The 23,093-nt window shown below is 36.3% G+C and overlaps 1 protein-coding gene across 1 annotated transcript in view; it reads right to left on the minus strand.

Moving 5' to 3' along the window:
- Nucleotides 1–574: 574 nt before the first annotated feature.
- Nucleotides 575–23,093, minus strand: part of DCAF17 (DDB1 and CUL4 associated factor 17) — a 31,596-nt gene continuing 9,077 nt past the window's right edge. The window contains exons 5-15 of the mRNA XM_006760643.2: nucleotides 20,740–20,876; nucleotides 19,009–19,087; nucleotides 18,099–18,188; nucleotides 15,468–15,572; nucleotides 15,069–15,174; nucleotides 12,718–12,860; nucleotides 9,305–9,414; nucleotides 6,174–6,261; nucleotides 5,194–5,277; nucleotides 2,704–2,859; nucleotides 575–1,709 (exon numbers count right to left, since the gene is read on the minus strand). Of these exons, the coding sequence (XP_006760706.1) occupies nucleotides 1,572–1,709; nucleotides 2,704–2,859; nucleotides 5,194–5,277; nucleotides 6,174–6,261; nucleotides 9,305–9,414; nucleotides 12,718–12,860; nucleotides 15,069–15,174; nucleotides 15,468–15,572; nucleotides 18,099–18,188; nucleotides 19,009–19,087; nucleotides 20,740–20,876 (1,236 nt within the window). The 3' untranslated portion in view covers nucleotides 575–1,571. The remainder of the gene's footprint in view (nucleotides 1,710–2,703; nucleotides 2,860–5,193; nucleotides 5,278–6,173; nucleotides 6,262–9,304; nucleotides 9,415–12,717; nucleotides 12,861–15,068; nucleotides 15,175–15,467; nucleotides 15,573–18,098; nucleotides 18,189–19,008; nucleotides 19,088–20,739; nucleotides 20,877–23,093) is intronic.

The following is a 23,093-nucleotide window of genomic DNA, read 5'->3' on the forward strand; positions in this document are numbered from 1 at the left end:
ATTCACATTTCATATATGAAGATAGTTTTATCATCTTGCTCCTGAGGTAATCACTTCTGCTTTCCCAAATGGTTGTAATACGTAGGATCAGATTCAGAAAGATCATATTTTTAGCCCACATATAAGTATTTTCCCTTTTTCTAAAATGTTACCCATCTTCTTTTCTGTTGCACAAAAGACAGTTTTATGTCTACTCCCTTTATTGCTGTAAGTTGATGGACTCTGCCACTAATTTCCTGACTTTTAGAATAGCTAATACGTCTCTCTCCTCAGCCCTGTTGGTTATAATAAGGTTGAAATTTCTCTGCAAGCTTCAAGGGCAGAACAGGGCAGAATTTACATCATTCTTAACATGGGTTCAAGCTACAACTGAAGAGTTTTTATGTAAATCATCCAAGCTAAACTTCCTTATTTTAACCTTAATAGGAATCAGCAATGATTTTTACTGCTATTCCCCCCACCCCACCTTTTTTTTTAGTAGTTATTTTTTTGAGGCTGAATCAGAGAAATGTATGGAACATGTGCACTGCAAACAACTGGATTTCCCAGACAGGAAGCACACAAAAATACTTTCTCCTTTTACTTAGGTTGCATTTATTTAACATTCTAAAGAATGACTATCTGATTTCAAGGATCATATTTAGATCAATTTTAACAAATAAGAAAAAATACTCATTTCACAAGTAAGATAAAACCAAAAGTCTTTTCTACCTAAGCAGTTAGTTCCCAAGTTACTCCCGGAACCACCTACCCTTCTACAGAGAGCAAAACTGGTACAACCCAGAATAACTTTACCTTACTGTATTGCCCAAGCAAAACTGGAGGACCCACCAACTAGATCGAATGGTGAAATGAGTACAACATTCTTAACAATTAAGAGCTAACAGGCTACATATTAGAAAAAAATTCACTTAAAGTTTGCTCAGAATCATTTACATTAGTCTATGATAGAAAAACAAATAATCAATGAGAACATCAAGCCACGAGAATAAAACCATGGAAGAGAAAATAATTAGTACAAATACAAAACAGAGATACATATATAAGGTTTTCTTTTTAACTGTGATGACACATCTTTGGTTCAAAAGTATGCTTTCACATTACAGATCTCATTTCTCATCCTTAAGCAAAATATGGTACAGAGGACACAGGATTTCTTTCTTTATCTTTTGTATCTTTTTATCTTTCCCTCCTAGTATTACCAATCAAAATTCCATACTATCCTTTAAGAGCCACGTTAAACACCTCCTCACCAATGACCTTCTCCCCAATGATTAAAATTAAGCTGTTCTAAACATTTTATGTTTTCAACACCACCTGGCTAACATCTCTAAAATGCTAGACTTCTTGGGAGAATATTCTAAAAATCCCTTACATAAAATGAAGTTCTCACCACCTTATATGGTAAGAGTTTAAAAGAGAAGTCACAGTCATCTGGAGTTAACACAAGATCTAATGGAGAACTTGCTATTCGAATAATAAAAAAGGAGGACTGGACACAGTTGTTGGGGTGTTTGGCTAAAAGTCTCATAAGTTACATCTCAAAATTAAAAATTTTCTCACTCTTTTTCTCAATTTCTGTTTGTGGCTTCTTCTTCTTCCCCAGGGTCACACACCATCTGGTAAACATAGCAGCTAAAGACCCTGCTGGGTTTCTGCTCTATGTGTAGGACCAAGTCTCTGTCAAAGTAGACTTCGTGGCTGTATGTCTGCAATGAAAACACAGTCAAATGCAATCTCCCCTTCACTATTTAGAATAGAACCATATTGACCACTTGTCCCTAAAATGTCACAGCACCTATGCCAGGGATCTTCAAATACACATTTGGAGGCAAAATAGTTGTCATAAAAGGTTTATTTTTCATTATTTGTGGATATGCAGATTACTTACAACAGTGGTCGGCAAACCGCGGCTCACGAGCCACATGCAGCTCTTTGGACCCTTGAGTGTGGCTCTTCCTAAGCCTTAGGAGTACCCTGATTAAGATAATAACAATGTACCTACCTATATAGTTTAAGTTTAAAAAATTTGGCTCTCAGAAGAAATTTCAATAGTTATACTGTTGGTATTTGGCTCTGGTGACTAATGAGTTTGCCGGCCACTGACTTAAGAGAAAAGCATGACACAAAATGCTAAGAATGGAAAGAGCCCTGAACTTAGGAGTCTGAACAGCCAGATTTTATTGCCAAAACTGCAACTACTTCACCATGTTTTGGTGGACAAATTGCTAAACCTCTCAGGTTCTCCACTGATAAAACAAGAATTGGATAAGCTATTTCTTATAGCTTTTATGTTCTATAATACTCAGAAGAATAGACAAATGCTTCTAAGAGTGCCTGGAAACACTACATTCTTAGATATGGTCTCTATTAAATAACTGTAAACTTTTATTTTTTAAAATATTAACAAACTTTCAAAATGAGAGAAAACCAAGGACTATGATAAGGAAATAGTCAGCATGTCCTGGAAAAAAAAGATAAAGTTTTATCTTTAAGGTCACTGGTAAGGTGACATCCTCTACTCCCTAGGGGAGGAAGTCTTAAGAAGTACTCATTTTGTCCTACATGTAGTCCAGTAACCTCTTTCATGTGGTCATTGGTCTAGGTGAACTTGGACTGACACAGACATAGAAACATCTGTTTCAATAAATGCCACCTCTAAAGGGAACCCTTACAACTTTGTATTGCATGAACGCTACTCACCACATCCCATGACTCCACCAGTGGAATGCTTTTAAGTAAAGTTCCATATTCATTGCAGTGGAAATCAAGGTGAGCTTTTCCTTCGGCATCTATTTGAGTAACAGCTACCACAGAAAGCAAATCCAATTCATCTTCATAGTCCACAATTTTGAAAGTCTTGGGGAATAGATGGATAAGGCAAAGGAAAAGAAGAACAAATCCAGTTATCCAGTTAGGGTATCTCTACATATGTAGTTTAACTATTCTACTACTTATGAAAATAATGCAGAAAAAAGAATGAGTGGGTGGGAACATAGGGGGGAAGGTGTCTCTACTTATATGCCTAGTAAAATACCAGTTTCAAAATTTTCAAGACTTAAACAGTATCCCACAGATTTTGACAAACAGAACCAAGTCTATGTACATCTCAGCCAAACTATAACTGAAATTCTCTATTATGAGCAAACCAGAGCTTCTCCAAATTCAAAAGAGATATTCAACTGCTGTCTCTGAATATCTGGTTCCCAGAAACAACCAAATATATAGAGCCCAGTTCTGCAACCTGAAGACTGCCCACTGTGCTTGGAAGGTTCTTATGACAGAAAAAAACAAGTCATTTCAAGAAGAATTGATGGCCCATCATATACTATTTAGGATTCTATTTGGCATACTTTTTTTTTTTAAACCCTTCTTAGTTCCTTAAAGAAAACAAACAACAAAATTGCTGCTTAAACTTGAGGAAGGATATTTAGAATTGAAATTTAACCCACAAAACAGGAGTAGGATAAGAGATACAGGTTAGATTAAAGATGGTAAAGACTCAAGGGAGGAAAACCTAACTCCCGAACCCAGGGAGGAAAACCTGGGACTCCAACAGCCTCACTGGGAAGCAGATCCATGCTCACCCATCAGGGATGGACCAGAGAGACATGTCCTGGCAGGCACAGCAAATTTCTCTTAATCACCACATGAAAATCCTCCACTTACATTTGGTCAAACTGCTTGTTAACCCATTTATATTTTCTACCTTTACCACTTATGACATACAAATTTACATAGATTTATTATCTGTGGTTCCTTTTCATTTACTTTTTTGCATTGATCTAAACTTGGTCAAACTTCAAAGTTTGGATGTGCTTTTATAGATGTTAATCACAATCCCTTTCAATTTTCCTTTTCCAGGCTAAAAGTTTTTGTTTTCTGATTTCATGATGTAGAGTAGCCCTCTTTGCAACTACCTCCTTCCCTCTTAATTATTCTTGCTACCTTTGGGTAGTTTTGGTATGTCTTTCTTGAATACAGTTTTTTATACAGGATAGGGAGCTTTCTGCTTTGTTCTCAACAGATTTCCTTGGTTCAAAAGAATAAATATATATTCTTTCCTTTTGACAGTAGCCACATACTGGGCCAACTCTAACCTATTTTTAAGATTTTTCAAAAACTATCCTTAGAAGGTTATTCTAATATTTCTACCTAGAAATAGTACACAAATAATATAGTTCTATGGTCTAAATGGATTTAGTATTCATGCATTGGTTTTATATTTGCAGCATGGTAATTGTCAGTTGATTTCAAAAGTCCTTCCAATGCCTCTTTAAAAGAAAAGGATAGCCCACTGGTGTGGCTCATTGATTGAGTGTCAACCCATGAATCAAGAGGTCACTGGTTTGATTCCCAGTCAGGGCACATGCCCTGGTTGCAGGCTTAGTCCCAGGTAGGGGCATACAGGAGGCAGCTGATTGGTGATGTTTCTTTCATTGATAAAATCTATCCCTTTCCCTTCCTCTCTCTCTGAAATCAATAAAAACAATAATTTAAAAAGAATAAAAATGTATTAGCTCAGTGACTAGTAATGTCAAGTCGAGGCCAAAGGCTGAACTGATTTACGACCCCTCTTTCCTGGCCCATGAACATAAACAAACATATCCATGTCTAGTAGGTAAAAAAAATAAGGTTAAAGCCATAAAGTCAGAAGGAGAAAACTCAAGACTTTTCTAAGAGATTTCCCTCTAAAGCAGCGGTTCTCAACCTGTGGGTCACGACCCCTTTGGCGGTCGAACGACCCTTTCACAGGGGTCGCCTAAGACCATCCTGCATATCAGATATTTATATTATGATTCATAATAGTAGCAACATTACAGTTGTGAAGTAGCAACAAAAATAATTTTATGGTTGGGTCACAACATGAGGTACTGTATCTAAAGGGCCAGAAGGTTGAGAACCACTGCTAAAGTGTCCACATTAACACAACAAAACAATAAGCTAATGGTATTTTCAAGTTATTTCAGTCCTATGAACCTTTCTGCAAATAAAACCTTATGAATAATTCCAATCTGAAAAGAGAGGGTAATGGGAAAGCACTGGTTGAAATAGTATGCACAGTCTTACAGACTAAGCCTGCATGGAACTCACCCTCAATCTCTACCCTAGGGTCCCTTTGGCCAAAATAATTTAAAACCCATAGGGCAAGTACATACTAGTTTGGTTTGTTGTCTCTGGCTAGAGTAATACCTCTTGTTCTGGGTCATCATCCAGAAGATTAAATTTTTTTTTAACCACCCGTCCAGATGCAGTAACAGTGGGTAAGTTTTCATTCTATCAGATGGAGAGAGAAAAAAGATGTGACAAGTCCTAGTATATGCAGTTAATAACAAAATTAATTAGCAAATGTGGTAAAACTAACCAACCCTTCTCCAACATCCATAATTCTTTCCTCAACTAATAAAATTCTGAATCAGCTTTTTGATCCTCCATTTAATAAAAATACTTGTTACTGTAAAGCTTTTCATGGATAAAACACTAAAATAGGCAAAAGTAAATACGAAGATTACAGATTCGCTACTTCACTCGCCCTTCAGACTCTGCTTTAGTACAGAGTACAGCAATAGAGTGGATCTGCTTTTGGAAATTTCCCTCTGTATGATTTCCTTCATATTCTTAATTTGTATGCTAAAGGAAAAGAACCAATGGAGTCAAAGCAATGAATTAAACCCAAAGGTTGATAACTCATCAATAAAAACTTAAAGAGAAACCCCGAAAGGAAATAGAAATAAGCAAAAAATACTCAATATAGTCCTGGCTGGTTCGGTTCAGTGGATAGAGGGTTGGACTATGGATTGAAGGGTCCCAGATTTGATTCTGGTCAAGGGCACATGCCCAGGTTGCAGGCTCCATCCCCATTAGGGGACGTGCAGGAGGCAGCTGATCAATGATTCTCTCTCATCATTGATGTTTCTCTCTCTCTCTACCTCTCCCTTCTTCTCTGAAATCAATAAAAATATATTTTAAAACATACTCAATATAATCAATTCTCTCCAGATCTCCTATGTACATGGGGTCAAGACCAGCTAGCCACATAGACAAAGTGAACAGACTTTTATAAACTTGTGCTGTTCTTGTCAGTCATGCTGAAGGGCAAACACATCTGCACTATTCTATTCCTATACAGAAAGACCGTGATACACACAGATTTTAAAGTACTCCTGACTTACCTTGTTCTCTCTGTTGGCCAGTATGACAAAATCTTCAGAGATCTGATGCTGGCCACTAGTATTTTCTATTTCATTTAGCTTTAAAACTCTGAAAAGAGAAAAAAGGATTCTAAGAACCTAAGATTTCAACTCACCATCAAAATGCCAAAGTTGAACTAGTGAAACGCAGCAAATGAAAATTATAGTAACAACACTGAGTTAGTTCTCCTCTCCTGATTTTCTGAAATATTAATGTCCATTTATTTACGTGTCCATAAATTCTTTCAAATTCAGGTATCTTGTTAAACAGAAAAATGTAGGAATGATGACAAGTGCTACTGAGGTAGGTAATGAAGTAGCATGCTCAGTCTTAAGCCATCTTCCAAACTGGCTTAATGAAAGTTACTTTAAAAAAAACCTCATCTCTGCCATCCTGAACAGGTCTTTAACGTTTTGACTTTAACAATGGCATTACAGTACAGGCATACCTCGTTTTATTGCTCTTCGCAGATGTTGTTTTTTTGGTTTTTTTTTACAAACTGAAGGCAAGACCCTCCACCAGCAAAAAGATTAAGGTTCACTTTATTGCAATACTTGCTTTATTGCTGTTGTCTGGAACCGAACACGCAATATCTCTGAGGTATGCCTGTAGATAATTTGCATTTTTATTTCTGAAGATAAAATGAGATATCAATGAACAACACTTGACGTTAATTATAAGACAGACTGGATTATCAACCATGCTTGAACTAAGAGTTTTCATGAAAGTAATATTTAAGAACTGCAAATGACTCAATACTTTTCTTTTTTCTTAAGATTATATTTAAAGATTTGGGTTTTCTGAGTGGTTTCCTTGGATCAAGGGAAAATAAAATAATTTGCTCACTGCCCACACAAATCTGTTCACAGCACTAACAGGCTTCAAAAGCACAATATTTTCAAAGCTTAAAGTCTCAAGTGCAGGCAAAGAGAGCAGCAGGGAGAAGCAGCTACTGTGGCCAGGAGGCCTTAGAGTTTGCCAGATATAAAGAAATCAGATTAATTTTAAATTACCCAATTAGCTATCTTAATTAGTGCAGATATTGTATAGTGCCTATCTATTAAAACCTGGCAAAAGGGCACATACTCTCTGTGGACTTTATTTTCTTTCTTTCTTTTTTTTTTAAACATATTTTATTGATTTTTAACAGAGAGGAAAGGAGAGGGATAAAGAGGTAGAAACATTGATGAGAGAGAAACATCGATCAGCTGCCTCTTGCACACCCCCCACTGGGGATGTGCCTGCAACTAAGGTACATGTCCTTGACCGGAATTGAACCCGGGACCCTTCAGTCCACAGGCCGATGCTCTATCCGCTGAGCCACACTGGTTAGAGCAGGACTTTATTTTCTTAAACTGCCCTAACTGGTTTGGCTCAGTGGATAGAGCATCAGCCTGTGGACTGAAAGGTCCTGGGTTTGATTCTGGTCAAGGGCATGTACCTTGGTTGTGGGCACATCCCCAGTAGGGGGTCTGCAGGAGGCAGCTGATGGATGTTTCTCTCTCATCGATGCTTCTACCTCTTTACCCTTCTCCCTTCCTCTCTGTAAAAAATCAATAAAATATATTTTAGAAAAATAACTCAAACTAATATTAAGAGATGGGTGGTAACAAACATTAAAAGTAAGGTTTACAAAAGCTGAGCCAGTTTTTATAACTTTTTGTAAAAGTTCACAATCGTATTTCATTAAGACCAGTCATCCTCCTTATACTCAGTCCAGAGAAGTAGACTAATTAACGTGGAGTAGACACTCCCTTCTTACTCACGAACACTCACTGAGCACCTTAGTCTGGGCTAAGCACTGTGCTCAGTGCTAGGATTAGAGGAGTCAGAAAAATACTCTTACTGATTACAAATACATTTTTTTCCCCACATTCCCTGTATTTATGGAGCTCATGATTCCAAGTCTAGATTTGAAACAGATGTTCACACAAATAATTAGTTAAAATTGCTCTAAGTGCTACAGAGGAAGATTACATAGCTGGTGCAATGAAACGAAGACGAGGAGCTAATCTAACAAAGGTTTCAGGAAAGGACTCTGTGGAAAAGGGACAGTTAAGCTCAGGCATTAAATATGAACAGATATTAGATAGAAGAATAGCTCAGGAAAGCAGACTCAAAACAGAGGATACATCCTCACCTTTCTGAAAAGAGGATGACTGAAGTAAACTGAGTCAGAGGAGGGTCTTTCAGACCATGCCAAGAGCAACAAGAAGCCATAAAAAGGTTGAAGCAGAATTCACATGGTCAGGTTTTTGTGTTTGTTAATGTTTCTAAAAATCACTCTTAGCTGCTGAGAAGAAAACAGACTTAAAAAATGCAAAAACGGATTTTTGGAGTTCTGTAAGTACACTATTAAATTATTACGGTCCAGGCCAGTGATGACAATGGTCTGGCCAAGATGATGACAGTGGCCAAGGGCAGAAAGTGGCAGATTGAAGAAATATTTAGTAGCAAAATAAACTGCACTGACAGAGAGAGAGAGAGAGAAAAAGAGTGAGAAGACCAAGTCCTGAGGACTTCTAACAAAGTTTGAGTAGAGGAGCATGACGTATACTGAGAAGGGCAGATCACAGAGAGGGGGACACATTTAGGAGAACTGTGTCAGAGAAGCCAAATGAAGAGGGTTTCAAGGAAGGCGAGGACAACTCTTGGAAGATGTGGGTTAACACGGAAGAACTGTGTCAGAGAAGCCAAATGAGGGTTTCAAGGAAGGAGAGGACAACTCTTGGAAGATGTGGGTTAACACGGTTTACTTCAAACAATCTGCTACCTCTCCTATGGTAAGGCTGTTATTTAGAACAAAGATAAGTCATCTTTGTTCTCATTAATCCTGGAGAACTAAGACCTGATGAGGATGAGCCAATCTGCCATCTTCTTTACTTTTATATCATCCATCGAAGAACTTACTCAAAGATAATATTTATAAACAGTAATGATGAGGCTGAGGCAATAGTCAGGTTTTCCAGATGTCAGTCTCTGAGGAAGTACTCTATAGGCAGCTAAGTATTTCCATAATTTGCTCAGTAGTTAGCTAGTACAAAAATAAAGATCCCAGTAAATGCTACCAAAAGCTACTTTTAATTTTAAAATAACTAATGAAAATACTCACTTGACCTGATTTGGGCCAACATGTATTATTCTTCCAGAAGCATCAGGATGAAAATAGATCCAGTCAGATTCTAGAGAACAACATTCCATTTCTTGGATCCCATTTTTAGCCTGAAGTTGGGAAAAAATATTGAGACTAAAGATTAAAAGACAGGATTTTTTTTTTCTTTCAAATCTAAGAGCAGTGACAGATCAGTAAGTCAAAGGTACAAGGAAGAGAAAATATTAACCAGTTGAACTGGGATGTGTATAAGGGCTGAATTAGGACACTCAAACTTGAGAAATCTAAAATATTTATATTCAGGAATCTCACAGATTTACCCTGTACCAAATATTATGCCTCATAAAAAATCTCTTAGTTGCCGTATCTCAGGCACACCCAATTTGTGTCAGCATCAGATGTTTTACACTCATTAGTTCATTTGATCTTACAACATTCAAAGCATATTTTGTTATCTCCACTTTATGGGTGAGAAAACAAAGAGTATAAATCATTTTCTCAATGTTTAGCATCTACTAAACAGCAGATCTGACTCCAAAGTCCATGGACTTTCCATTCTATAACCTTGCCATAATTATGCTCATACGGTTCCCTCCCTTCCCCATCCCTAACAAACCGTCACTCAGAAGAGTGGATACATGAAAATAAACACGTAACCAAACCTAAAATCTCAGGTCATATGATCTCCTTGGATAAGCCAGATATTGAACTTCACTGCTGAGGAAATGGTCTAATACTGCTTAGCCTTTAAGACCGTGGAGACATTTATTTCACAGCAATCTATTTAGACATTAAAATCACCTCCATGATATGTTATCACATATGCACATATATGTGTTTTGCTTTATACACAAGAGCACTGGGAACCATTATCAGCATGAATACTAGTACATTAACTTCACTAGCTTTATCTAAGTCACTTAAATTCTTTAATTTCTCCAATTTAAAATAAAATAATACCATCTTTCCTATTTGACACTCATGAAAGTTTGTGAAATATTAGTGAATTTATTCCAGTAGGATATATTGACAGCATGCTATGTTTTAGGTGTCACACTAGGCGTTTGTACTTAACGTGACGTGAACATACAGTAATCCTTGCCATCAAGAAGGCCATAATCAAGAGCGGAGGCAGAGAATAATAAGGCAGCGTAAAAAACAAAGTGCTCAAGCATTCAACCCAGGTGAGCAGAATTTCAGGAAGAAAAAAAGCTTAAACTGAAACTTCCAGGATGAGCAGAAAATGACTAGCAAGAAGAGAGCAAATTCAAAAGCACTGAAGTATTCACCTACCTAGCGTGTATGTGCATGAACACGAGAACTAACCAAAATTAAATTAAGGAAAACAGTGTCCAGCCATGAGACAGGAGCAGGAGGCTGGGGCTATGTCACAAGTGCTTTACATGCCATGCTTTTCTAAAAATTTGAATTTAACACATTTTATGTATCAAGTTAGAGAATGAGTTTTAATTTTCCAGAATTTGACAAATATCCTCATAGGAATGATGATATTATTACATTTTATAAGAATATCAATGCAATTAAGCATCTTGGATGCAACCACTGAAATTAATGTGTCTATGATGGCATTAGCGCCAGATGCTCCTTCAATATAAAATATGTACATACGATACATATCTTTCTTTAGGAAATTATTCTCTTTATTATAATATCTATAACACACAAAAGAAACATCATCCCTCTGTATTAAGCACTATGCAGTATTACAAACTTTGTAGTGTTTATTTGTTCAAATGCAAGATTTCATTTATTTATTTATTTATTTATTATTTATTTCAAATGCTAGATTTTAAAGCACAGTTTAATAGAAAGCTCCAACACATGTACTGAATTCTTCAGTTTGGAGGCATATGTGCTTTGGGATTATCTACTCTTCCTGACAGGTGGAAGGTAATGGGCATATGCATCCTTATGTCACTGCAATAAAGCTGTCTAGCAAAAGGATTGAAACTTCTCCTGGATTTGGCAATTATTTATGAATATATTAAAATACAGATTTGACTAAAATCTGTATTTTAATACATAATCTTAATCAATTATTACAGAAGGAGAGCCCATGCCAGACATGCTTAATATGGATATTGAAAGCCATTTTACACACACGAAAGAATATGTATTATCAGTTCTTATGTAAGAAGAGTATGTACTAAATATCCACAATGTGAACTGTGTAAAGTTGGGCTGGAAGAAAAAGTTAAGTAAAAAAGAGATACGCGAGGTCCTGTCAGCTGAAGGATGTCCTCTGCTTGGGAGGTGAACAATCAAACCAGACTTGTCATGGCAGCAAACAGCCCCTCAAGAGTGCATCGCAAGAGAGGATATCACTGGGCGGGACCAAACAGGAGCTGTTATATGAGGTACGTAAATGAAAAACAGAGGGAACCATAATCCTGCAAAAAGAAAACCAGAAGACACTGTACACAGTGTTCCCTGCTGGCCACAACAAGAGAAACAGATAAATGAACCCAAGACTGTGCTGATCTTCAGCATGGTAAAAGGTGACCTGTACTCTAAAAGGCTCTGGGTCCCACAGCAACTGACCAAGATCCTGAAAGACATGGTTGGAATAAGCTGAGTCTGCCTCAGAAAAGTTCATTTGATTTATCAAGAGATTCCAGAAATAAATAAAACTAAACCAGAAATACAAAACAAATATGGAATGTACACTCATTCTTTTGCACTTACCTCAATCACTGTACTTAACAGACAGCATCTAATTTATCTACATATTTGTGTGTGTTTTTGAGAGTGTAAGCAACTTGAGGGAAGGAAATGTGTCCCAGCCATATCTGGCACACAGTTGGCCCTCAATGATATTTATTAATTGATAAATCAATGCCTAAAATCACTTTTTAAATGAAGAAAAATAGATTTAATGGATAGAAATTTCTTTTGTCTTACCATGTACCATTTCTTCCTATTTTGCCATAAATAATTTAAGAATAGCCTTGAAAGGTCAAAGTGTTTCATGGCTTACATTGTGAACACTAGAATTTTACCTGGTTCTGTTCTGGAAAGCAACAAACCATGAAAAAGCAGAACCAACAACACATTCCACCAGCAATTTCAGAGGCAGCCTGAACATATTTCATTGATTCCCACCATGAAGCTTTCAGAGATGATTTGCATGGGTTCCCCTGCTGGGAGACTGGTAAGAAAAAACACCTAAGTAATCTCTGGTACCCTAAGAATTTTCAAATGTTAATGTTTTTAAATTCCAGGTAGGACACACAAGCTTTTGCTGTATTCTTTGTAATCCTCAGTACTACACATTATTCACAAATTAATACAAACAAAAAGTAACTCAGGAACATGAACTTATTAGAGAAGCAGAGAAAAAAGAATTTCTGATACGAATTTACTACTGAAAGGTCTGATCACTCATGATTTACCAAGGAGTTGTCTTTAAGGGCACAAATATGGAAAACTCCCTTCTGTTTCTTCTTATTAGGTGTGATGATGTAGTGCCAAGGGTGGCCTCCAATCTGAAAGGCATTCTCCAGGGAGGACACCTCAAAGAGCGGTGGTGGCGTGTCTGTAGACATGGGCAAAAGGAATTTATTAGCTTTCTCTGTTCTGGTAGCTTTGGAACATTCATTAACTGAGTTCAAACTTTCTTTGCATGCATCATCTATGAGTCTCCATTAATAAAAAATCACTGTGTTCAAGAAAATAAAAAACAATCAGAAAACAGGCTTATTGCTAAGAAAAGAGAAAGCTGGTAGAAAACCAATGTTAGGCTATGAGTCAACCGTCTAGACATCTGTTTTCGGGGTAAGTGTGACCTGTAGTTGACTGGAGATAAAAGTGGGCTGAAGGTGCTTATGAGGGAAAAATGACAAAGTACAGCCAATAAAAGCAGCTGCCATTTACGACGACGCATCTGCCGTGTACGAGACTGGGTTAGAGACCATTTCCAACTCTCATAACAATCCTGCAAGATGATTCGGTCTAATAATTCCTTCACTGTGAGGAAGACATCTTCTGTAATCTAGACTAACAGGTTAAACTGGCCAAACTTTAGAAGAGCAGTCCTTGTGTGGAAGCGACCTTAGTCACAGTGAATGTAAGCAGTTAGGATAGGCCCCGTCACAATGGGAGCTTTATTAAAGGGTAGCCAGTACTATATTATTATTAGACAACTTAACTTTAAGGGAGTTTAGGTACATCTAGTCAGTCACTGGCTTTTGGAGATTGGCATCATATGAGAAATAAAAGCATACCTCGTTTTATTGCATGTTGCTTTATGGTGCTTCATAGGTGCTGCATTTTTTATAAACTGAAGGCAATAACCTCCACCAGCAAAAGATTCTGACTCACTTTATTGTGATACTTGCTTTGATATGGTGGTCTGCAACTGGACTCACAATATCTCTGAGGTATGCCTGTGCTTGCTTTATTGTGATGGTCTAGAACTGAACTCACAGTATCTCTCAGGGATGCCCATATCTGTTGGTGTTTCTTAGTCGTCTTCCATGACAATTAATTTTAGGTAGAGGTAACGGATTTACTCTTACAGAAATACATAAGTGGAAGGCACGGCATCTTTAGAAGATCAGAATTCCTTCTGGGCAGCCTGTGAAGCACCACATGGTCTCTTTGAGCAAGTGGCTCACCTATGATTCCTTTGTTTAGCCTTTTACTTGAGAGTTTAATCTTTGGTTTATGAGGCCACCACTGTCAGTAAAGACGCTTATCATGTTATTATAGAAATGTGTGCTTTATTAGGCCTCTTCATAAGCACAATTTACTACTATACATAGGTGACAGTTATCGCCATACGGGAGAACTATCAGTGTTTACATTTTCTCTATTTCATTTAATATCATTTTCTATTTTTTCTGTAGTAAAAATAAACTGCTTTGCCTGGCCGATCGGCCTGCGGACTGAAAGGTCCCAGGTTCGATTCTGGTCAAGGGCATGTACCTGGGTTGCGGGCACATCCCCAGTGGGAGATATGCAGGAGGCAGCTGATCGATGTTTCTCTCTCATCAATGTTTCTAACTCTCTATCTCTCTCCCTTCCTCTCTGTAAAAAATCAATAAAATATATATTTTAAAAAAATATATGTATATATTATTTTTAAGTTTACTCATGTGATTTTAATATCTCTTTCCAAATATTAAATCACATCCTTGTATTCCCAAGATGAACTCTGGTAGTCATGGTTTATTTCTTTTAACATACACTGCTGAATCTGAGTAATATTTAATTTCTTTTTTATTAAAGTGCTGAATTTGATAAGCTGGTTAAATAGAGAACATTTTTATCATATTTATAAAATTTAATATAATTTTATTTTTTGTGCTTTCTCAACCATTAAGTATACTAGGGGGTTCTCTCTGTGTCTAAGCTCTATATTCAGATAGAATGGCAATTATATTTTCCTTAGAAAATATCTTTCTTAGAAGTAGGTAAAATTGTAGAATTGCAAAATAGCAAGTAACATTTGCTGCAATTCATCATTTTGCAGATAAGGAAATCCAGACTAGAGAGGTTAAGTGACTTGCCAAAGGTCATTGATCTCTGGCCAAGCAAGGCTCAGCATCTCCAAGCCTGCAGTTCAATGAATGAATGATAGATTTTTCTTGACATGTATTCAATAGCAAGGAGCATGCTGTATGAGAGTAAAATGAGTTGAGTTTGTAATTAAATTATAAGAAAAACACTTGGGTGATTACAATTAATAATTTACACGACTACTTATTTTTAAAGGTGAAAAAATACTATATAGTAGCCATACCTGTGAGTTTAATATTACAAGGAATGCCAAAAGGAGCCTCTCCCACAGTTCCAGCAGTCCCACCCCATCTGCATGCACACCCTAAGTCAAGTTTCTGTTGCATGAACTAAAAACAAAACAAAACAAAAATGGTGTCTTTAGCACCTACTTATTGCTGTCTGGAGAGAGAAAAATTCAAATTCACATGTATATGACATAAAATGTCTTTATTTATTTAGGGCTTTTATGTTTATCTTCCCACCCCTCTATTAAAGGTTATTTTGTCTTTCTGCATTTCCTGAATTTTTGTAGAGTAGAAATTTCCACAAGTGTCTTACTTTAAAAGCATCTCATTAAAAACACCATACTTCAGTCCAAATCTCAAGTTAATTATAATAGGCAAATTCTGGTTTTCTCTACCTGTTCAGTGATGGCTTGGAAGCTATAGAGTCTGACCAGTCCTGAGCCGTACATCACAATCAGTATTCCATGAGATAAGGTAGCATCTGTAACGTTCCCGAAAATCTGAAGGAAAAGGTAGATATCACCTGAGAAAAGACCAGAAGGCCAATCCTCTGAGTGTTCACAGTGGTTTATGCATTTGCTTAATATTCAGGCTACCACTACAATACTGCTGCCTCACATCATAAGATAATTATAACTTAGAAACTTGAAATTAAGGTGTTAGTAGGGATGAGTGGTAAGCCATTGGAATCTCACACTGAAGCACTAATGGGAGATGCAGTAGCATTCATCTGCTTCATCCATTTGCTTCAGTTTTGTCAATATCTTTTAATGACAAATTGTATTCCTCATGGATACAGCTTTACATCAATCCATCTAATTCTAAAAAAATATTTACTCTACCATGCATAGCCTGCCAGGGACCTGTTCTTTGTGCTAGAATGTTATTTATAAAGAGACTTAATTTTTTTAGCTAATTGGAGGGGGTGAGATTGGATCTAAAAAGTAATTCTAATAAGAAACAGCCAGCTCCAGATCTTTATCATTACCTTGTTCTTTAAATCTTTGATAGTGTTTAATTTTTTAGTCATGTAAAAACCAAACAAGTTAAAGACTAACCACCGATTAACTAATAATAATTAATTAATTATTATTAATCTAATAATTCAAGTAAGACTTTGGTTCATTGCTCCCTTTCTGTTTCTGTGCAGTGGACTTGGTCATGATTCTCCATAGATCCTATGCTTATTTTAATATTTAACAAAAGCCAACATAGACAAATATTTAGAGCAATAAAAGAATAGAAATTAAGTGAAAATGGGTTTCTATTTCTACTCAAGACAAGTTACTTAGTAAAGATTTACCACCCCAATAAATAGCTTAAAGTACATTCCAGTCTGGACCCTGGGTAACCTGATCATGCATGATAAGTGAAAGATATACTTTAATTCCAAGTCAGCATATTGAAACCATATTCCTCATATGATAATCTTAGCCAAATGAGAATAAATAGAAACAATTTATGACTTCATTATGTGTTCATTCCTGCAGTAGGCTATAATTAGAATAGACAATCTACAAGCACAAGGAGGACAATTATGTTCATGAGTTGTGTGTTTTGGTTATCTCTTAGAAGGTAAATTATAGTTTGCTTTGATCTTAACTAGCTCATGACTTTTTTTTCACTGACCCTGGGTCCCCACTATGTTTGCGTAATACAAACATAGTTTCAGTTATTGAGTGCTATAATAAAATAGCCACTCTATCTTAAAATTTGGTTTGTAATTTGGAGTCAAATTTAGTTTAAAATTCCAGTTCCTCCATTTATTGCCTGCTTAACTTCGTACTTGAATACATTATGTTATAATGTCATAAAATGCTCAAAGTGCCTGATACAAAACAATTAATAAATAACTATTATTCTTCAGCCTTTATGCAATTTAGTATATTATGCTTATATAATATCAACTTTTAAAAAATACATTCATCTTGTTTGCTAATGAATACTAGTGGACTATCAAGATATGTTCTCTATAATACTTTAGGTGCTTAATTAGAGACTAGAAAAGGCCCTCGCTGGTTTGGCTCAGTAGCTAGAGCATCGGCCTGTGGACTGAAGGGTCCTGGGTTCAGTTCCAGTTAAGGGCATGCACCTCGCTTGCAGGTTCAACCCCGGGCCCTGGTTGGGGCACAGGAGGCAACCAATGGATGTGTCTCTCTCACATCAATGATTCTCTCTCTCTGTCTCTCCCTTTCCCTTCCACTCTCTCTAACAATCAACGGAAAAAATATCCTCGGGTGAGGATTAACAACAACAAAAAGACTAGTAGAACAGACCAACAAATAACTATTCACTTAGAATAAGTAACAATTTTTTAAAAGAAAGTGGGAGGCTATTGATTCTTTTACTCAAAGGAAATTTGTCCTTCTTTCCTCTCATATAACTACCCACAAACCAATAAGAATGGCAATAACAGTAAAACATAAAACTTAATGACTTGGAAATGTACATATTTAATTATAAGACTTGTTTATATATCATAAGTTTTAGATCTATACTTTGCAATAAAAATGAAGCATTTTGGGAGGGTATTGGTCCTTTTAGTCAAAGGAAATTTGTCCTTCTTTCCTCCCATATAACCACCCACATACCAATAAGAATGGCAATAACAATAAAACATAAAACTTAATGAGCTGGAAATGTACATATTTAATTATAAGACTTGTTTATATATCATAAGTTTTAGATCTATAGTTTGCAATTAAAATGAGGCTTTTTGTTACAGCTTTTCACCTTTATTTAATGATAATTTTAATAAACTTGGGAATAGTCTTCTGGAAAAATACCTTACTCATTTCATAATTTTATAAAATAGTGGTTTGTTAATGACCACCATTCAACACTCTCCCCATGAGAGACACAAGAGCATGCAGAAAGATGAAAGAATGATTAGGCTCTCTTCCCATGTTCAATGTTCTCATATATTTTGAAATAAAATAAACTAGGTCAGCAAGCTTTTTATAGTCAGGGGAACATTTCTAATCACACCTACTAAACAAATAATTAAATCAGAAATGAGCGCTTACCTTTTTGTTGATCTCCAGAATCCCTATGAGTGAAAAAGGTAGAACATGGAACACTGCAAGGTACAGCAAAACAGGCTGTGGAAGGCCTGCCTAAAAGGAAAGACTGAAATTACAGGCAGCTCTCAAGGGTATTTCAGAAGCACTGTTTCCTGAGCTGAGAACATCCAACTGTCCTAGCATGCAGTTATAGATGGTTTCACGAATGGAAAGCACCCATCTGTCTACACTAGAGTTATTTAAACAGAGATTCACACATGTTCAAAATATGTCCGTTAAAATGTTCACCCTTCAGTCACACATATGCACATATACACAAAACTTATAAAAGTAAATATAAAACTAAACATTTCTTAGCAACAAAATATAGTTTATATTCTATACAAAAACATTTTATATACTGTAAAACAAAACACATATTACATATTGTATAATATATCCCTATATTATAAATTATACATTTGTGTTAATATAAAATAAATGAATACATTATATTTTAATGTAATATTATCAATTAATATTGTAAATTGGAATTCAAACAATGAAGCGCCTAATTGGAAGACACATGGTTCTCATGGTTACATCATTTAAAAGCAGTGTTACTCTGACATATCTACCGTAATGAAATGAGAAAAGAGTATCGACAATAAAAGCTTGAGTGATTTCTCTGCTTGAAGAGGATGGCTTCCTTACTCTGAAGAGCAAGATCCAGTCAATTCCTTTCTACCATGGAATGTAAAATAGTCCGTACTAGCCCACCGTGGTTTAAAGGGAATTTCTGAAATTTGTGGTAAACAACTTGTATAGCATGGTTCAGAAAACAAAGATCCTTAGTTTTTTTATGAGAAATCAGCAGACAAATCCCCATGGAAAAACAAACTCTTCATCTTATGGAATGTTTGAAGGCGTCTACCTGCCGGGCCAGCGCTGAGCCTTTGTTCTGAGCTGACTTGACAGCAATGACTTCTTGAGGAGTGTCCCAGCTCAAGTATCTTTTAAAAGAATGAAGCAAAGTTTATTCATTTGGGGTGGGGGGAGGCTTCCTTATACTTAAATAAAATATAATATATATCTTATGTCAAATTTTTAAAGAATGTTTTATTGATTTTTATTTTATTTTTTAAAATATATTTTTATTGATTTTAGAGAGGAAGGGAAAGGGAGAGAGAGAGAGAAATGAGAGAGAGATAGGAACATCAATGATGAGAGAGAATCATTGATCGTCTGCCTCCTGCACACCCCACACTGGGGATCAAGCCTGCAACCTGAGCATGTGCCCTGACAGGGAATTGAACCGTGACCTCCTGATTCATAGGTCGACGTTCAATCACTGAGCCATGCTGTCTGGGCTGTTTTTATTGATTTTTAAAAAGAGAGGAAGGGAGTGGGATATATAGAGAGAAATATCAATGAGAGAAACATCATCGATCAGCTGCCTCCTGCTCCCCACTCCCCCGCCCCCCTTACTTGGGATTAAGCCTGCAACCCAGGCATGTGCCCTGACTGGGAATCGAACTGGTGACCTCTTGGTTCATGGGTTGACCCACTGATCCACACCAGCCAGTCATATGTCAAGTTTTTTAATTATTTAAATTATAAAAGCAAAGCAATTTATTTTAAAAACAAATAGATAGCTAAAAGAATTCCCTCCCAATCCTTATATGAAAATATTCTTATAAAACATGTAACTTTAATCCTTCTGAGTTTTGATGAAAATTGTTTGCTCTTACAGTACTCAAAACTTAGAAAACAAAATAACCATTTTATATAAAGTATAAAAAATATTACTTTCACATTTTGAATGCACATACTTTAAAAATTTACGTCTAATTTATAAAACTAGTTGTTAAAGTAATAGTTCTTAGATTGTACTAGATGGGTAATTTAACTGAAACAGACTAGCCTTCAGGAAAATCTACCATAAAGTGCATCTTACATATAGAATCTATTTGTAGACTAGAGGCCCGTTGCATGAAACTTGTGCAAGGGGCTCGGCCCTTGCAGCAGCACTGACTTCCTACAGAAGGTCATCAGGAGGTCGTCTGGTCTAATTAGCATACAGTGGGGCCTTGACTTACCGTCCAGTGACGGAGCTTGTAACTCAAATTACTCGTATGTCAAATCAAAAAGTGAGCGAGTGAGACACGTGATGCTGGGCTGACGTTGTGGTGTTCACTGTGACGTTCGCTGCGCTAACTAGCGGTGGGGTATGTGAAGCTGGCTCGTAACCCGAATTTTAGCTCGCAACTCAAAGCAAAAAATTGGCCAAGAGACGGCTCGTATCTTGAAAAACTCGTTAGTCGGGACACCCGTAAGTCAAGGTCCCACTGTATTACGCTTTTATTATTATAGGTGGAAAACACAAGACTTTTTTAAAGTTTATCTGCCAACTACTACAGGTTAGCTACTGATAAGAATACAAAAAAAACATTATAAAAGGTCTCTATCCTCAGAACTTCAAATTTAGTCATGAGGAGAGAAAAAAAGAATAGATTTATAAATTCAGATCCAGATATGCAATGGAAAACTAAAACACACACACATGCGTGTGTGCACACACACACAAAACTTGCTTTGAGTTTCCTGGGCCACAAGTTTCAAATTTTTATAATAAAATATTGAATAATAAAGTCACAAATAATACCTGAATTTGCAATACGAAGCAAGATATATTTTCTCAAGGACTCTTCCCGTACTTGCTGATATACGGAGTAGCCAGTTATGGGCTGTCAGTGCTATGAGTGAGGATCTATAATCTGATGGATTGGGCAGCATTTCCCCCTAAAAAAATGAGATGGAAAAGTAAAACTACTTGGCCATGAACAATCTGCAGTACTCAATGCCCAAAGAAAATAGCTAATCACTAAAGAAATAGTCAAATAAGTATATCAAAGAAATAATAGTAAATGCTCAAATACACAAATAAAGAATTAAGACAAAGAAAAATAAGGTTGTGGGTAATTGTTTCCCTTTCTTTTTTATTTTTTGTGGGTTTTTTTAAAATCACATTTACTGGGGTGACATTGGTTAATAAAATTACATAGGTTTCAGGAATACAGTTTGTGGGTAATTATTTTCATGATTAACTTATTGAGTCTATTCATATAAGCACTAAAACACTACGTGAAATAATGTATGACTTATTATTATTTATCATTAAGTATTCAACAAATGTTCACCAATCATTACAATAGTAGTAGGAGTATTACTAATGCTGCTGCTGTGATAAGGATGATAACAACAATAACAAGTTCTTAAGACCATGTAGAATAGCATAGCAATTAAGAGTCATCCTTAGAATAGATATTTCTAAGACTTGTTTTCCTTTTGACAGAAGTCAAAAGGGCAAATTATCCCATTATTCACTGTGGCTCCATTCTAGCTCAGGATGAAAAGTTATAATCCAGAATCAAGGCAGCCCAATGAGAACAGAAGATGGACCTGGTTTAAAGATAACCTATGTCACCAAGGAATTACACCCCCACAAGGAAGAGGATAGCTGCCTGGTGCACCTGCCACTGCAGAGCTACCACCAGGTGGAAGTCTAAGACAGGAAGACAAAGAAAGCAAAAGGTTCTATTTGATTTGTGGAATAAAAAGGAAGCTCTAAGAGGAGAGTTACAAATAAGGAAGTTAAAATTAATCTAGTATTTGCTTAGGCAGTAAGTGAACAGAAGAAAATGATGGCATAGTTATTTTATACATGCTCTCAAAAGTTTGTCTTCCCTTTCAAATGTTAGAAAAAGAAATACGAGATACTTTAAAATCAATTTTTTATTATATGGTATGTTATAGAAGTATCATCTAATGGAGATTTTAAAGTTTTTAAAAATGTAGTATTTAGCCGAACCAGTTTGGCTCAGTGGATAGAGCATCGGCCTGCGAACTCAAGGGTCCCAGGTTCGATTCTGGTCAAGGGCATGTACCTTGGTTGCGGGCACATCCCCACTGGGGGGCGTGCAGAAGGCAGCTGATCGATGTTTCTCTCTCATCGATATTTCTAACTCTCTATCCCTCTCCCTTCTTCTCTGTAAAAAATCAATAAAATGTATTTTTTAAAAAATGTAGTATTTATACCTTGCCTATTAAAAAAAGAATATGAAAGAGTATATATAATAGGTTTGAGCTATTTTCCTAAACCAAAAGTTATATTCCACACATCGTCTCAGAAAAGAATGGTGCTAATTTAAATATAGTTTCGCATCAGTATGTTAAAAACAATGCAATATGTTTCTTAATTTTTCTTAATGGAAAATCTTCACTTCAAACGAGAACAAAATGTTTAACAAGAAGTGACGCTAGGAATTAAGTTACCTGAAACTCTATTTTTACAGGACTGCTCTAAATTTTTAGGTGCTTTGTACTAGTGTCTTCAAAACTTTTCTCAATTAAGAAATTTGTCCTCATCCTCCCTGCACCAATGAAAATGGATGCAAAAGGCTTTCTATGTTGGGGCACAGCAGTTATTTTTAGGTTTCAATAGGGAGTTGGGGAAGAAAGCAGATTTAAAGCTTTCTGATTTTTAAAATGGAGCCTTTTGGGAACAGAAAAAACGTGTCCAGGAAAAAAGAAAAGGAAAAAAAAAGAAGGCTACAGAAAACTACAATTCTATGTAAAAACAGTGTATTGTTTTGTTTTTTAAGTAATTTTGATGGGCCCTAACCGCTTTGGCTCAGTGGATAGAGCGTCAGCCTGCGGACTGAAGGGTCCCAGGTTCAATTCCACTCAAGGGCACATACCTCGGTTGCAAGCTCCTCCCCGGCCTAGGCCTGGTCAGGGTACATGCAGGAGGCAACCAATCAATGTGTTTCTCTCACATCCATATTTCTCTGTCTTTCCCTCTCTCTTCCACTCTCCCTAAAAATCAATGGAAAAATATCCTCAGGTGAGGATTAACAAAAAGAAAAAAAAAAAAGAAATATACCTAAAAAAAGAAGTTTTATGATCAATAGTTTGGAAAAATAGCTTGATTGTCACTATGTACATTAGTATTATTGT

Source organism: Myotis davidii, unplaced genomic scaffold (genome assembly GCF_000327345.1).
Source record: "Myotis davidii unplaced genomic scaffold, ASM32734v1 scaffold370, whole genome shotgun sequence".
Lineage (NCBI taxonomy): Eukaryota > Metazoa > Chordata > Mammalia > Chiroptera > Vespertilionidae > Myotis > Myotis davidii.